General features: G+C 35.6%; 1 protein-coding gene across 1 annotated transcript in view; it reads right to left on the reverse strand.

Annotated features, from left to right (window-relative positions):
- The window catches only part of ATRNL1 (attractin like 1), a 573,257-nt gene that overhangs the window by 527,073 nt on the left and 30,874 nt on the right, over window positions 1–15,310 (reverse strand). Inside the window, exon 6 of the mRNA XM_033131140.1 lies at window positions 384–558. Coding sequence (XP_032987031.1) covers window positions 384–558 — 175 coding nt within the window. The remainder of the gene's footprint in view (window positions 1–383; window positions 559–15,310) is intronic.

A 15,310-nucleotide genomic window follows, 5' to 3' on the forward strand; every position in this document is an offset into this window, starting at 1 on the left:
AGGACAAATAAAGTATTTTAATATAAGCAATTAAACTTCATTCTGAAGAAATAAAATGGGGCAGGATTCATAACGTCTAATAAAGACCTGACCTTACTTGAAGTTAATATTTTCTTACTTAGAATTTATTAAAAGCACTCTAGACAAGCAATGAAATAACTACACAAAACAATCCTATATGCACAATGGCAAATATTTAACTATAGATATACTGGATTCATAGATTATCAAATCACTTCCACTTGGCAAATAGATACTATCACAAAAAACAAACATTCATAAATTTGGAAAGCAATAAAATAGACATTTAGGATAGTCTTGCTACCAAAAAAATCCAGCCTAAATAATAGATTGTGAAAATCTGAAAAAGAAAAAACACTTACTTCAGGACCATTTGAAAAGAACTGTAGTTAAAAGTATATCCACCAATCACCCACATAAATTTTCCATGTAAAACTGCTTTATGGGAAGCCCGACCTACAGAAGGGCTGAAGGGTTTAACATTTGGCAGAATCCAGTAAGACTCAGTGGAAGGAACATTCAAAGAACAATCCGGACCTATTTAAAAAAAAAAAAAAAAAAAAAAAAAAAAAAAAGCACAATGCATTAAACAGAGAACTTAGCTTACAGAAACAATATATGGATTAAGAGAACTAAAACTTCAATGCTCATATTAATAAATGTACATAAGAAATCGTCTAAACTATAGCTTACAAGGAAAAGTCTAACACGAAATGTAATGCCTATGGGAGAGGGGGCTAATCATACACTCAGATGTTAAAATAAATTTAACAATCTGAAAGAATCATTGAAATAACATGAAATTTCATATTTACTTTACTACTAGAATATTAGAATAGAAAGCAATGTACTTAAATCCCAGTTCTGTCACTTACTAGAAGTGTGACCTTGGGCAAGTCTGTTTACCTCTCCCATCATCATCAAGCCTTCATCTATAAAACAGAAATAACAACCTATCCCCTAAGGGTTATTATAAATATTTAATTTTTTTTAAAAGACAGTGGAGATGAAAGCATTTGTAAATTGTAAACTATTAAACAAATATAAAAATAAAAATTACATTTTTTCTTAGCATTATTATTATTAATAACCAAAATTGGCATCAGTAGGGAGGGCTTATTATTTTCAAAAAGAAAAACTATTATGCATAATAAAATAAAAATATTAATTAGCTCAAGATAACTTAAATACTATAAGTTGAAAACACTGCCTTTCCTATCCATATTCACAATGTTACTCATGAGTCTTGCTTTCCTCATCAGCAGTAGAATAGCCTAGATTAGTTTCTCAAACTTAAATAACGGAAGGAATGCTCCTAAAGAAAATATATTTTCACCAAACTTAGAAGGTTCGTAAATGATTTTTAATTTTACTAAACTAAAATATGCTTGAACAAAAACTAAACATAAACTCCTTTTGTTTAAAGTTTTTATAAACACAAACATAAATGTATAAATTATATGATATATAAACAAACTGATAAAACCAAAAAAATTAATGTTTACTTAATATGTAGTTGGTGCTGTTTTGCTCAAACTAAATCATTGGTCCCAGGTTGAAAATTATATTAATTCTTATAGCACATTTTCTATACATCTAGGATATTTACATTATTTTGACAACATAATCTTCCCATCACTTCTCTTTCCTCTACCTTTCATAAACCTTTTTAATTCATATAATATGCCATATCATCATTTGATCTTCAATTGTCACAGAAGCATCAGTACACTTCAGTAATTTCCTTTTTATCCTATAATACGGAATACTACTTGGTCCCAACTCAAGAGTCAACATAGCGCTGGCACTGCAGTCAAGGGGCATTTTTACCCAATTATAAGATCAATCATTTTATCTTAAAAGTTGGTTATATCAAAAAGTTTTAGATTATCATTGAATCACAACACTTTAAAACTTCCAAACAGACCCTAATTTGAGAAGCATTAGCCTACACAGTTTTATTTGTTTATGTTCACTCACCCATACATTCATTCATCTTCAAAGTCCTTTTCAAAACTTACATTCTATGAGTCTATTTTTCAGGTACAAGGCGGTAACACCCTGGATTATCTCTTTGATAATGACACATTCTTTTAAATCAGATATACAAAACTGTATTATTTCTGAGCGAAAAGACTGTGAACTATTCCTTGGTAATCAAAGAAATGAAAGGAACACACTGATTTAAAAAAATTTTAACCACAATTCTAACTTACTTAGAACTCATTTAACTTGGGTTAAATGAACAACAGCCCATCAGTAGAATGTTAGTAATAGGTGAATCTGGGTAAAGGACATTCGAATATTCTTTGCTATTCTTATTCTTGCAACTTTTGTAATTATTTGAAACTCATTCTAAATAAATACTTAAAAACAGTTACCACCTACAGACACAGAGTTGGGTGCAGTCAAATAATACTAGGGGGTTACTTGACAAAGAGTTTGATAGGGAACAATGGCCTATAAAATTCTTAACAGAATCAGGGATATATTTAAATCAGTAATATCTCTATGGAATTTGCACTAAAGCAAAATATTTCAGAGTAGTTTGTGGAAGGCTGAATAAGATTTCTAGGTTCCAATCACTGAACCCTGTGAATGCCAGCTTACCTGGCAATAGTGACTGTGCAGATATAATTAAATTACGGTCTTGAACTGGGGAGTTTATCCTGGATTATCCAAGTGGGCTCTACACATAATCACAAGTGTCCGTAAGAGAGGGAGATCTGACTACAGAAGAAGAAAGCAACGTGACCACAGAAGCAAGATGCTGTGCTGAAAGTTTTAAGGACAAAGAAAGGGAAAAGGAAGCAAGAAATGTAGGGACTGTAGCGCTGGAAGCTGGAAAAGTCAAGGTGTAGATTCTTTCTCAAAGCCTCCAGAGGGAGTATGGCCCTGACAACACCTTGACTTTGGCCCAGTGATTTTAGACTTGTAACCTCCAGAATGGTAAGTTTGTGGTAATTCGTTATAGCAGTTATAGGAAACTAATACTAATAACTAAATGTATTAATTTAATGAATGTATTTAAACTAAATATTATTTAATACCGAAAACAAGAATACCAGAATTTTTGTAAATTTTACTCCATAATCTAAAATATCTGATTTTTCTACTCGAAAGAAAATAGCAGTCAAAATTTTTCCTATCTTTTTTTTACTACCACATTTTATGTAACTTTTAGAACTTATTAGAAGGATTAGTCTATAGCTAAACTCTACAGATTGTCTTTATTTTACTACAAATTAATAAGTATAAATAGAATGAAAGATTTATGAGTATGACTTATTTTAAGGACAATTAGATGTTATAATTTGTAGCTTTCTGCATTCTATAACTAAAAAGATTTAAAACGTAAATTCATACACTGAACATTAATTTAAAGCTCAACTATAAAGAACACTTTATATACACACAGCCTTCATCATCCATTAAAAATCTAATGTTGAGATCTACTTTTAAGGCTATCTAAGACTACCTTTTTATAAGAACATGTCCATGAAAAGTTTTCTACCATTGTATAACTAGCCCCTCATACAACATCTCTGAATAACTCTCCCTGCAATAACTTCTATCAATCGATATGGGAATCTCCTCAAGGTAAGCGGATCTCAGCTAGCTCAAAAAAGATATAATAAACTAATTCACATTACAGTGGGTTTTCATAATAATTCAACATGCTGCCTTTTCCACAGGTTATGTATAGTTTAATAATCCAAAACTAGGAATAAATTTCTAATGCTGTAACTTTGGGCACTAGTGACAGGCTGCTGAGAGACAGACGTTTGAGGAGAAAAGGCTGTCCTATAATCATACGATGTAGAATTATACACTGACCCCTCTCAAATTTGTATCTCCAGCCCTACAATCTCTCTTGAATTCCAGACTCAAAGTCAAACCACCTACATGACATTTCCACTTGGATACCTAATGATCATCTCAAACTTAACACGTCCAAAACTAAAATTTTGATGTTTCATACCCAACATCTAATCCACCAACAAATCCTAGACTGACATTCATTAGGTACGCAGGGCTACATCCTTTCCAACTTCTAAATATGGAAATGCTTCAATGAAGTAGATGCTGCTTCACATACCCAAGTACCCAGCCTTCCCTTCCCAGCTCCCCTGGCCCTTCCCCTGACATAACCCAGACCTCTCCACAGTCAACAGCTAAAGAGAATATGCCAGGTATAGGTATAGCACGCCTCATCCAGGATTCTGCTCCAGAACTAAGGCCAGCATCCATTTTGATAGGTTGGTGCCTATACCGTACAATTATAAATATTTTTCAGTTCTGTCACCCCTACCACACTCCAACCACTAATCCCTTCCTTTACAACTACCATCCTAGTTCAAGCCACCATTCACTCTATTGCAATAGTCTCCAAACTGGTCTCTATATTTCCATTCTTGCTCCCTTCCGGTCACATTCAACTCTCCACAATGCAGAGTGATTAAAAATAGAAATCCCTCCGATCATTCCCCTACTCAAAATCTTTCAATAATTTCCCACCACACTTAAAATAAAACAAAAAATCCTTAATTTAGCCTACAACCTCTACTTGATTGGCCTCAGTACACATTTATTGAATGAATGAATGAAAATAACCATAGAGCTATAAAAAACTAAGAGCATGAGATATGTAGCCTAACCTACTGTGTTTCCCCAAAAATAACACCTAGCTGGACCCTCAGCTCTAATGCGTCTTTTGGAGCAAAAATTAATATAAGACCCATTCTTACTTTAGTGTAAGACCCTGTCTCACTAAAGTAAGACCATGTCTTATATAATATAATATGATATGATATATGATACGATACAATATAATATAATACACCCAGTCTTATTTTATTATAAGACTGGGTCTAATATAATATAATACCCTCAGGTCTTATATTAATTCTTGCTCCAAAAGACGCATTAGAGCTGATGGTCAGCTAGGTCTTATTTTCGGGGAAACATGGTAGCTTTCCTACTTATTAGCTGTGAAACCTTGGATGAGTTAGTTAACTTCTATAATCTTCAATATAATCACTGAGATTACACCTAGAAAAACATAAGATTCTGGGAAGATAAAATGAGATTGTACTTAATATTTAATACGCTAATAAAAACTTCATAATAGTAACCTTATTAAGTCAATCCCCTCACTTTATACACAAGGAAACTAAGTATAATTAAGTCCGCAGGCAAACTAGGTTAATGAAGACTAGTATTATGAGTCATTATAAATATATATTGCAAAAACACAGAAAATTTTTAAGTACAGAATTCCTATAATCAAAGTAAATCCAATTGACAAATAATTGTAAATGACAAAACATAGAATAAAGTACTACAAAGTTTTGAAAGTTTTTCTAAAGCAATTCCAGAACTACTGAATTACATTGTTTCTTTCTTCCCCAGGTATTCTAATTATTTTACACTGGAAAAAGTTTTTCTAAAGGAAACCATCTCTGATTTTATCATAGAAATCAGTACAAAAAATTTTATTCATTTTACACAAATTAAATTTATAAAATAACTTTGCTTGCATAAAGGATAAAAATTTAAAGTCCTCAAGTGAGTTAGACAGCAATTCCCCAAAAGTCCCCCAAATTTATGATTAGATCGATATACTAATTTCTGACGCTACTAGAAAAACTATAACCGCTATGTACAAAGATGCAGAATGGGAAACCAAGCAGTAAAATTTTAACTCCTTCAACAATGAGGCACTTGTCCTTTTACCGATTCATATTTTAACAGCAAGCTTTGATTTCTCAAAGCAAGAATTAGAGTTTCTTTATATCACTTAAAGCAGGAAAAGAAATCAAAAAGTTATACAGTCAAATAAGAGATTTTTTTAAAAATCTTGCTCCAGAGTTTTAGAATTCTTTTCAATACAGTTTTGGCTAAGACCTTTAATTCATATATAATCTATGCCATTAAGAAAAAAATATTTATTTTACCATTAGGTACATATTTAAAACGCCAAATTTTATTTTCTCTTTGCAGTTCTCAATTGAGATTACATAAATACTGCTAACTTTGAACTACATCAAATGCAGGTTGTTAAACTGAATTTCTATAAATAACTCTATACTGCTGATACCACTTCTGATATTTTAAATAAATCCAATAACAGAAAAACATATATACTCTCTAACTGTATCTCTAGGGTTACTATAGCAGTTAGATTTCTTTGCTTGTAAGCCACAGAAACTAATTTTGGCTAGGAAAACTGGGAATTTATTGGGAAAATACGGGTAATTCAGAGAATTCTAAAAAGCGGCTGGAAAATCAAGCTTAGAACAGAGAGGTATCCGGATACATCATCCCATCGAGACTCCTCTCAATGAGTGAAAAGCAATTTCCCAGAAGAAATTGGGTTGCTAATAGGAAATGGAAAATATGCTGAGAAGGGAGATTTTAAGACAAGTGTATGTAACTTACTGTAACATTCCAGAAATAGTCTTATGATTTAATGTGTACTGAGTCTGAAGTTCTCCAATAAGAGGCAAAACAAGATAACATAACTGCAAGGATCCTATCTTCTAACATCATTAGAAAAATTTTATTTTGTTTCAGTATCCAAATTATTCTAAACATTTTTCTAGACCATAAAAGCAATCTCCAATGGCCAGTTATCAATCTTAGCATGTATTAAATGTCCACAGCTGTTTTGGAGTTATTTTAATTTTACAAAATAATGAATTGTGTGAGTGGTAAACACCATACTAGGTCTATTCCAAAAATACTTGGTCAAAACTACTCACAGGTCAATGATGCTATTACAGAATGGAAAGAAACTGCTCTCTCTGTTAGCGAAAAACAGTGGTTGCCAACTTATTATTTTTGAGTTGTGGATTGCTTAATAGAAAGCTTTACAGATTTTGGTCCTTGTTAATTGAAAATGACAAATACAGGGTGAACTACTTATCTAAGTCAGAGGCAACAAAACAAGTGGTTGTAAATATTTCAACATGAGGTAAACTTCTATAAGGAACTATAAGTCTAGCACAGAATAGTCTGTATTCTGTAAATTGTGCTGTGACCCAGAGCTCAGTCCTCTGTTCTAATCTCTCTATATTAACTTCCCTGGTAATCTCATCTGATATCAGGGCTTTATGTACCATTAATAGTTTCCAATTTAACATTTTTAAGTCAACTACCCCCATATTGATAGCTATAGTACAGACCTCTCTCCACTAATCTCCACCTGTCTTTTCATCATCTCCTCTTAGATGTCTAAAAGATATCTCAAACTTAATATACCGAAATCAAACTGATCCTCCTAAAATCTTTCTCGTATCAGTTGATGACAGTTCCATCTTACTCTGAGATCAAAAATCTTAAAGTCATCTTTGACTCTTTTCTTTCTCTCGTCCCCCATATCCAGTACATCAGCAAATCCTATTAACCCTGCCTTAAAATTACATGCTGTATTCACGCAATTCTCACCCCATCACTGGCTGCCCACGTCACTATCATCTCTCATCTAGACTATAATTACAGCAGTAGACTCTTAACTGGTACTCTGCTTCCATAGTCTATTTTCAATAAAGAAGTCAACAGGATCCTTTTCAAACCAAGTCAGAGTATACCAGTCTTCTGCCCAAATTTCTTCAATGGCTCCCCATTTCACTGAGGGTAAAAGTCAAAATCCTTACAATGCCATATAACCATCAGGCTTAGCTGATCTAGCTCCATTCTCCACATACCTCCATCACTCCAACAACCCCTTAACTCCATATCCCCAATCATCTGTCTTGCTCTGTAACTTCTCTGAGCTTATGTCTGACTAATCTCCCCTTCAATAATTCAAGCCCAGACATGCTGGCCTTTTTGCTTGTCCTCAGACACACCAGGCTTGTTCCTACCTTTGCAGGTAGGGCCTTTGCAGTGACTGTTCCCTCTACCAGGAATATTCTTCTCTTGAATATCTATATGGCTAACTCCCTCACTTGCTTCATGTCTTTGCTCAAATGTCACCTTTGCATATGGCTAACTCCCTCACTTGCTTCATGTCTTTGCTCAAATGTCACCTTTGCAGGATTGCCTGACCTGACCATTCTATTTTAAATTGTAACTCCCATCCCCAGATCTATCTATCCCCCTTTCTCAGCTCTACTTTATTTTTCCACAACTGTTATCCCTTTCTACTATACTATACTTACTACATATATATTATATTTATTATTTATGATCTGTCTCTGACTTGAATGAAGATCCACAAGGATCTTTGCTTTCTTTGTTCCATGATTTATCCGAAAGACCTAGGATAGTGTCTAGCACTTAGAAGCTCAAAAAGTTTTGTTACATAAATGAACTAAATAAATGAATGAATTAGCAAATAAGCCTTGTTTTATATACATACATTCCCAGCACTACTTTTATTTTTAAACAATCAACTTTTCAAGTAGGTCAGGAATAAAATTTTTATCGGCTCTTGCAAAAAGGTGGATGTGCTGTTTTTGCTAGGTGGGGAAATGAACTAAAAGAAAAGAATTGAATCTAGTATATTACATGTCTCTTGTCTCTCCACAAAGTTAAAGAAAGAGATCATGTTTATTATTACTAAACTTCAAAAAGAAAATAAAAGCTATCCTGTGAAATTCTTCAAATCAACCTGTACTTATACACTATCCTGAAGTAATTATGTCCTAATATGTTATATGACTAAGATAGAAAAAAATACTTTACAATAAAACATTCATGAGTTTGAGTTAAAAGATTTTATATATGTTTTTTAAATAAACAAAATTATCAAGCTTTTACAACTTGAATAATGCCATGGAGTTTAAGTGTGTGCTCTGGTAATCAATACTGCCACCCAGTGGCAAATATTAAAATCTAAAACCAAAGGTTTGAAACAAATATAAGACAAAGGATCCAAGAACCAGTTGCTCACATTCAATTGTTTCTCTCAATGCTTAAAATTATGTTTTGTATACCAAGTAAATTACATAATTTATTGGAGTTCTAGTCTTCTAAAACATCTATATTTGAATGTTCACATATCACTATACTAGCAAACTAATACATTTGTAATTCATTCATTCAACCAAAAAAGAAAAAAAAAAAAATGAGTGCCTACTATTAATACATGTCAGGCTCTATAGAAGGTGCTGAGGACACAAAGGTGATCAAAACATAATCATCTTTAATTCATGGAGTTTATATTCCAATAGGAAAGATAACCAAAGGATCACACAAACATAAATGTGATAAATGCAAAAAATTAAAAAGGCAGAGTCCTATGAAAGCATGTAAAGGGGTATCTGACCTAGTCTTAGAATGTTAATGGGTGAGGCTATTCTAGGAGGAAGTTCAGGAATCAGAAAGGCCTTGAAATAGTAAAGGACGAAGAAGACGCAGGAAACTGAAAAAAGTCCAAATAAAGTGTGACTTTATCAGAGGCACTATATAAAAACACCAAATTACATGATTTACATATTCAGATACTATCTTTTAATCAATAATGTAAAGGCTGAAAACAACCAACCCCAATCCTTACGTGAGAACTGTACCTGAACTGGACTGAAAACATAAAGAATATCCTAAACACATTTAAAAGGATTAAACGATACAACTGAGCTGGGCATTCTGGAATAGGAAAGGAACAGGGACAATTTTTAAATGGTTAAGTAACAGTCTTGTATATAATAGATGAACCTGTTTTTCATCTCTCTGGAAGAGGAAAAAAAATGTTTTGTTGTAGTGGATTAAGAAAAAAAATATTGTCCTCGAAAAGCTACTGGTTTATCTTCATAAACTGTCTACTCCTACCATCTTTTTCAAGTTGCAAAGTTTTTCTGAGAGGAGAGAACTACTTAGGCCATTCCTTGTCGATTACAGCAACAATCTATACTTTAAAATATTTTATTTAAACTTGTATTTGTTTAGGAAATTCCAATCACTTGAACCCCTTTCTTCTGTTTGGGGAAATCTCGCAACGTGTGAATTTTTTTTTTTTTCCAGAAACAGGATCCCTTCCCTCTACACAAATTAGAAAAGTTTAATTTTCTATTTCTATATCTTAAGGCAGCGAGGTATAGGGTAAGCTGAGCTTTAGCCAAGCAGATGCTACCAAGTAGGGTTTCAAATCTTCACTCGTGACACAAAGATGTGGGCACAATAAAGGACTCTTTCTCTCCATGCCTGCAGCATGCAGTAGCCACAGTGAACAAGCCAGTAGTGGCAGTGACAGGAACATCCTAATCAAAGGTTCCTGTGGCTCCATCTTTGCTGTGAATCTACCCATTTAGCCTTCTGTTGTACCTCCCCCTTTCCAACCCAGGCTTTTCCAGCCTTTCCATCTCTTTTGTGAGCTACTCAGTATCCTTTTGTATTAGGTTACAGGTTAAGAGAACCAAAAATAAGTTGCTTAAATAAGCTAAAAGTTCATTTCTCTCTCATGAAACATCCTTGAGGCAAATGGGCAAGTGCTACTGGTTACTACAGTTATTGTCATTTACTGGTCATTGGGGAAGATGTCAATATTCTAAAATTTCCACACAGCACTTCCACTTGCATCCTCCTGACCCAAACTTAGTCCAGTAGCCATACTAGCTGCAAGGAAGACTGAGAAATGTGGTTTGCAGCCAGAAGGCCACATGCTGAGCCAAAAAGCTCAATGAATTCTATTATTAAAAAGAAGGTAAGAACGGATGCTGGGACATAGTGGTTACTGCCATACCTTCCACCTTTTCTGCTCAAGTTAGCCAGAACAGTTTCTGTTGCGTACAGTCAAAGACTTCCAGGGATTCCAATTTTTTTTAACATTATGTAAAAGATAGAAACCTGGAGCCACTCTGTTAGGGAGTTGATTGTGGGATGGGGAAATACCACACTTTGGAGTCTGCTTTGAAAATTAACCTTTTACTGTATCCTTTACATATGAACAGATATCTGATTTGTTTCGCCTTGATTTTGATGTCTTCTAAAAATTCTTCAGCTATGCCAATTTTGGAAGCCATATTAAAATAAAACTGTTTTTCAAAGTTGCCTTTTTCCCTCCTGTGACTTATTAATACTTAAAAAAAATTTTACTATGTGACAAATGTCACAGAAGCAGATGAGTACACACAGTGAGTACACACTTTAAGTAATCTATTTAATATGCACATAGCATTAACAACTATGCATTATGACAAAATTAAACATTCATTATGCAATGAACGTGTGTTTTTCAAATGCTGCATTTAGTATTTTCTATATTCTCTATTTTATTTTTTAAATTTTTATTAAATTTATTGGGGTGACATTGGTTAGTAAAATTACATAGGTTTCAAGTGTACAATTCTAAAACACATCATCTATATATTGCATTGTGTGTTCACCACCAAGTTAGTTTTCCTACCATCACCAGCTATTTGAGATTCTCTACTATTTTAGTTTTCAGTTTTTGTTAAGTGGCTTCTATAGGAAAAGAGGGACAATTGACTTTAATGGTGCCATCTAACCTTAAAATATACATCTATGTAACTTGGAAAAACGTTTCAAAAGGTGAAAAAAAGGAAATTAGATGGTTAAGGAAGAAAGATGAGAAAGTTAAAAGGGTGGGTGGAAGTACAGTGATGGCTGAGCAGATGTCTTAGGCTGTGCTACACAGAAAAACTAATTTAGAAAGCAAGGAGACAGGAAGACCAGGTAGAACAAGCACTAGAGAAATGTTAGGAAGGAAACCCAAAACTTAACATAAAGCTATGCTTTTCCTCTATTCTCTTAATAAAATCTCGATTTCTAAAAAAATAACACTTTTTTTTGGTAAAGACTAGCATAGAACCAAAGAGAAGAACTAGAGTTAACCAACATAAAAGAATAAAATAGAATGAAAGTAGCAACAGCCTATCATTTTTAACCCAAAGAATACAGTTCTAAATAACATATTACAAAAAAACTGCCAGCCATTTATGGTCAAGATGGCGGAAAAGGTAAACTCTGTGCTCACTTCTCTCATGACCACATCTAAATTACAACTAAGCCACAGAACAACCATCATTGAGAATCACCTGAAGTCTAGCTGAACCAAAGCCCTACAACTATTGACATACAGAAAAAGCCACCTCGAGACTGGTAAGAGTAGCAGAGACACGGAACGGGCTTGCCCAATGCCCACGTGTGACCATTAAAAATCAGGAGGCACATCTCGGCTGCAGTAGGACTCTCCCAGAGGAGTGAGGGGTCCCAGCCCAATGCTAGGCTCCCCAGCCCAGAGTTCCAGTAGAGAGGGAGAGAAGTCTCCATAATTTCTGGTTGTGAAAAGCAGCAGAGATTGTGGCTTAGTGAGATGGAGGTCAGCTGGAGTCGCAGGTGTTCCTCCTATAGGGACCGTGCACAGACTTACTCACTGATGGACTCACTCGCTCTGAGCTCCAGTGCTGAGGCAGCAGCTCGAAAGGTGCCAGGGACATATGCGGAGGAACTGAAATGTCTGGTTTCAAGGTGAAGGCTGAAGGAGCAGTTTTTTCCCAGTCGGAGGAGCTGATGGAAGCCATTGTTTCTTTGTTAGCCTTCCCCCTTCCCTGCGTGCAGACGCAGGTATATGTAGACATCATATATGAGTCTCCATTAAAATGGCTACCACCTTTCTTCTGCCCTGCCCTAGTAATTCCTGGAGACCATGCCCCACCCAACCCAAGACACTTCCAGTGGCTTTTCTGTACAAATAACCTGTCTTAGCTCATGCTCTGGACTTTCATAAAATGTCTCAAAAATTCATAAAACCCAAATAAGCAGCATTTGGCTTCAGCATGTCCCTTACCTCTGGCTGAGCGGCCCTAAGCCCAGCACTAGTGACAGGCAGCCTCAGTTTGCGGATGGCCTCTTCAGGTACCTCTAAACCCAGAGTGGGCAGCAGCCATCTGCAGATTGCCTTGTGGTTCATACCAAGTGGCCCTGGGCAGGACACAGGCTGCAGCTAAACTTGGCCTACAGCAACACTGCTCCCAGGAGGCCCCAGGGTTGGAAGACCTGGTGGTCAGCTTCAGATCATGCTGGAGCATCACCCAGCTGCCTCCAAGGGTGACACACCCAAAGGGCAGGCTGGGCAGGCATCACAGACCCACTAAAGGGAACCCGCCTCTGTAGGGTCAGCCCTTGCACCACTGCTCCTCTACTGTAGTCACAGCCAGTCCTCACAACCAATGAGCCCAAGGGTCAATCCCTCCCCCGATATGCAAACAGAAACCAAGGCTCAACAACAACAGGAAGGAAGGCAAACACAACCCATACAAGGAACACTTGAAGCACCTGGCTCTGGTGACCAGAGAGACTGCACCACTGGTTCCCACAGGACAACTACTACAGAAGGCCACTCTACTAAGACTGAGAGGCATAGCGGCCCTATTTAATAAACAGAAACAAACACAGGGAGGCAGCCAAAAAGGGGGAAAAAAGAAACATTTCCCAAATGAAAGAACAGAACACAGCTCCAGAAATAGAACTAGACAAAATGGAGACAAGCAATCTACCAGACGCAGAGTTCCAAACACTGTTTATTAAGGTGTTCGATGATCTCAGGAAGAACTTCAACAAAGAGATCGGAAACATAAAAATAGAGATAGAAAACATAAAAAAAGAACCAGTCAGAAATAAAGAATACAATAATGGAAATGAAGACTACATTACAGGGAATCAACAGCAGATTCGATAAAGCACAGGATTAAATTAGCAATTTAGAAGGTAGCAGAAAACACCTAATCAGAACAGCAAAAAGAAAAAATAATCCATAAAAATGAGGAGAGTTTAAGGGGCCTGTGGGACAATATCAAGTGTAGGGTACCAGAAGGAGAAGAGAGAGAGCAAGGAGTCGAAAACCTGTTTGAAGAAATAATGACAGAAAATGTCCCTAATCTGGAGAAGGAAACCGATATACAAGCCCAGGAAGCACAGAGACTCCCAAACAACATAAACCCAAATAGGCCAACACCAAGACACATCATAATAAAAATGCCAAAAGTTAAAGACAAAGACAAAATCTTAAAAGCAGCAAGAGAAGAGCAGTTAGTTACCTACAAAGGAGCTCCCATAAGACTAGCCGCTGATTTCTCAACAGAAACTTTGCTGCTGGCAAGAAGGAAGTGGCAGGAAGTATTCAAAGTGATGAAAATCAAGGACCTACAAACAAGATTACTCTGCCCAGCAAAGCTATCGTTTAGAATCGGAGGCCAGATAAAGAGCTTCCCAGACAAAAAAAAGCTAAAGGAGTTCATCACCACCAAACCAATATTACAAGGAATCTTAGAGGGACTTCTTTAAGAAGAAGAAAAAGAAAACAAAGATGATCAAAAATATGAATAATAAAAAGGCAATAACTACATATCGGTCAACAATTACTTTAAGTAGAAATGGATTACATGTTCCAATCAAAAGACATAGGATGACTGAATGGATAATAAAACAAGACCCTTACATACGCTGCCTACAAGAGACTCACTTCCGATTGAAAAGCACACACAGACTGAAAGTAAAAGGGACGGGAAAAGATATTTCATGAAAGTGGAAACAAAAAACAAACAAAAAAAAAAACTGAGGTAGCAATACTTACACCAGACAAAATAGACTTTAAAACAAAGGCTATAATAAGAGACAAAGAAGGACCCAGGAATTGTACTTCTGGGTATTTATCTGAAAAAAACCCAAAATGCTACTTTGAGGGGGCATGTGCATCCATGTGTACATTGCAGCATTGTTTATAATGGCCAAGACGTGGAGGCAGTCTGGTGTTTGCGGATGGAAGAATAGATAAAGAGGAGCTATTACATATATTGGGGGTGACAAAAAAAAATGTATACAAGTGGACATTTTGGTCAACGTTGCTCAAGCAGTAGTTCACCATAATCAGAAGTGTCTGGATGCTGATGGTAACCACTTTGAGCACCTCTTGTAATTGCAGAAATCAAACGTGACTGCATTCATCTTTTATTATTGGTATATACTTTATTTATTATTGGAGTATTACAATTTTAATACAGTTTTCCTTTCTTAAATTGTGTATGCATTTTTTTGGTACCCTCTGTATACAGTGGAATATTGGTTGGCCATGGAAGGGAATGGGTTCTCGCCACCTGCAGTGGCATGGATGGACCTGGAGGGTATTGTGCTGAGTGGAGTATGGCAGACAGAAAAAGACAGATGCAATGTGATTTCGCTTATATGTGGAATCTAAAGAACAAAATAAACAAACAAACAAAACAGAAACAAACTCATAGATACAGAAAACATTTTAACGGTTGCCAGATGGGAGGGAGTTTTGGGGTGAGTGAGAAAGGGGAAGGGATTAAGAAGTACAAATTGG

The sequence above is a fragment of the Rhinolophus ferrumequinum genome, chromosome 16, assembly GCF_004115265.2.
Source record: "Rhinolophus ferrumequinum isolate MPI-CBG mRhiFer1 chromosome 16, mRhiFer1_v1.p, whole genome shotgun sequence".
NCBI classification, from domain to species: domain Eukaryota; kingdom Metazoa; phylum Chordata; class Mammalia; order Chiroptera; family Rhinolophidae; genus Rhinolophus; species Rhinolophus ferrumequinum.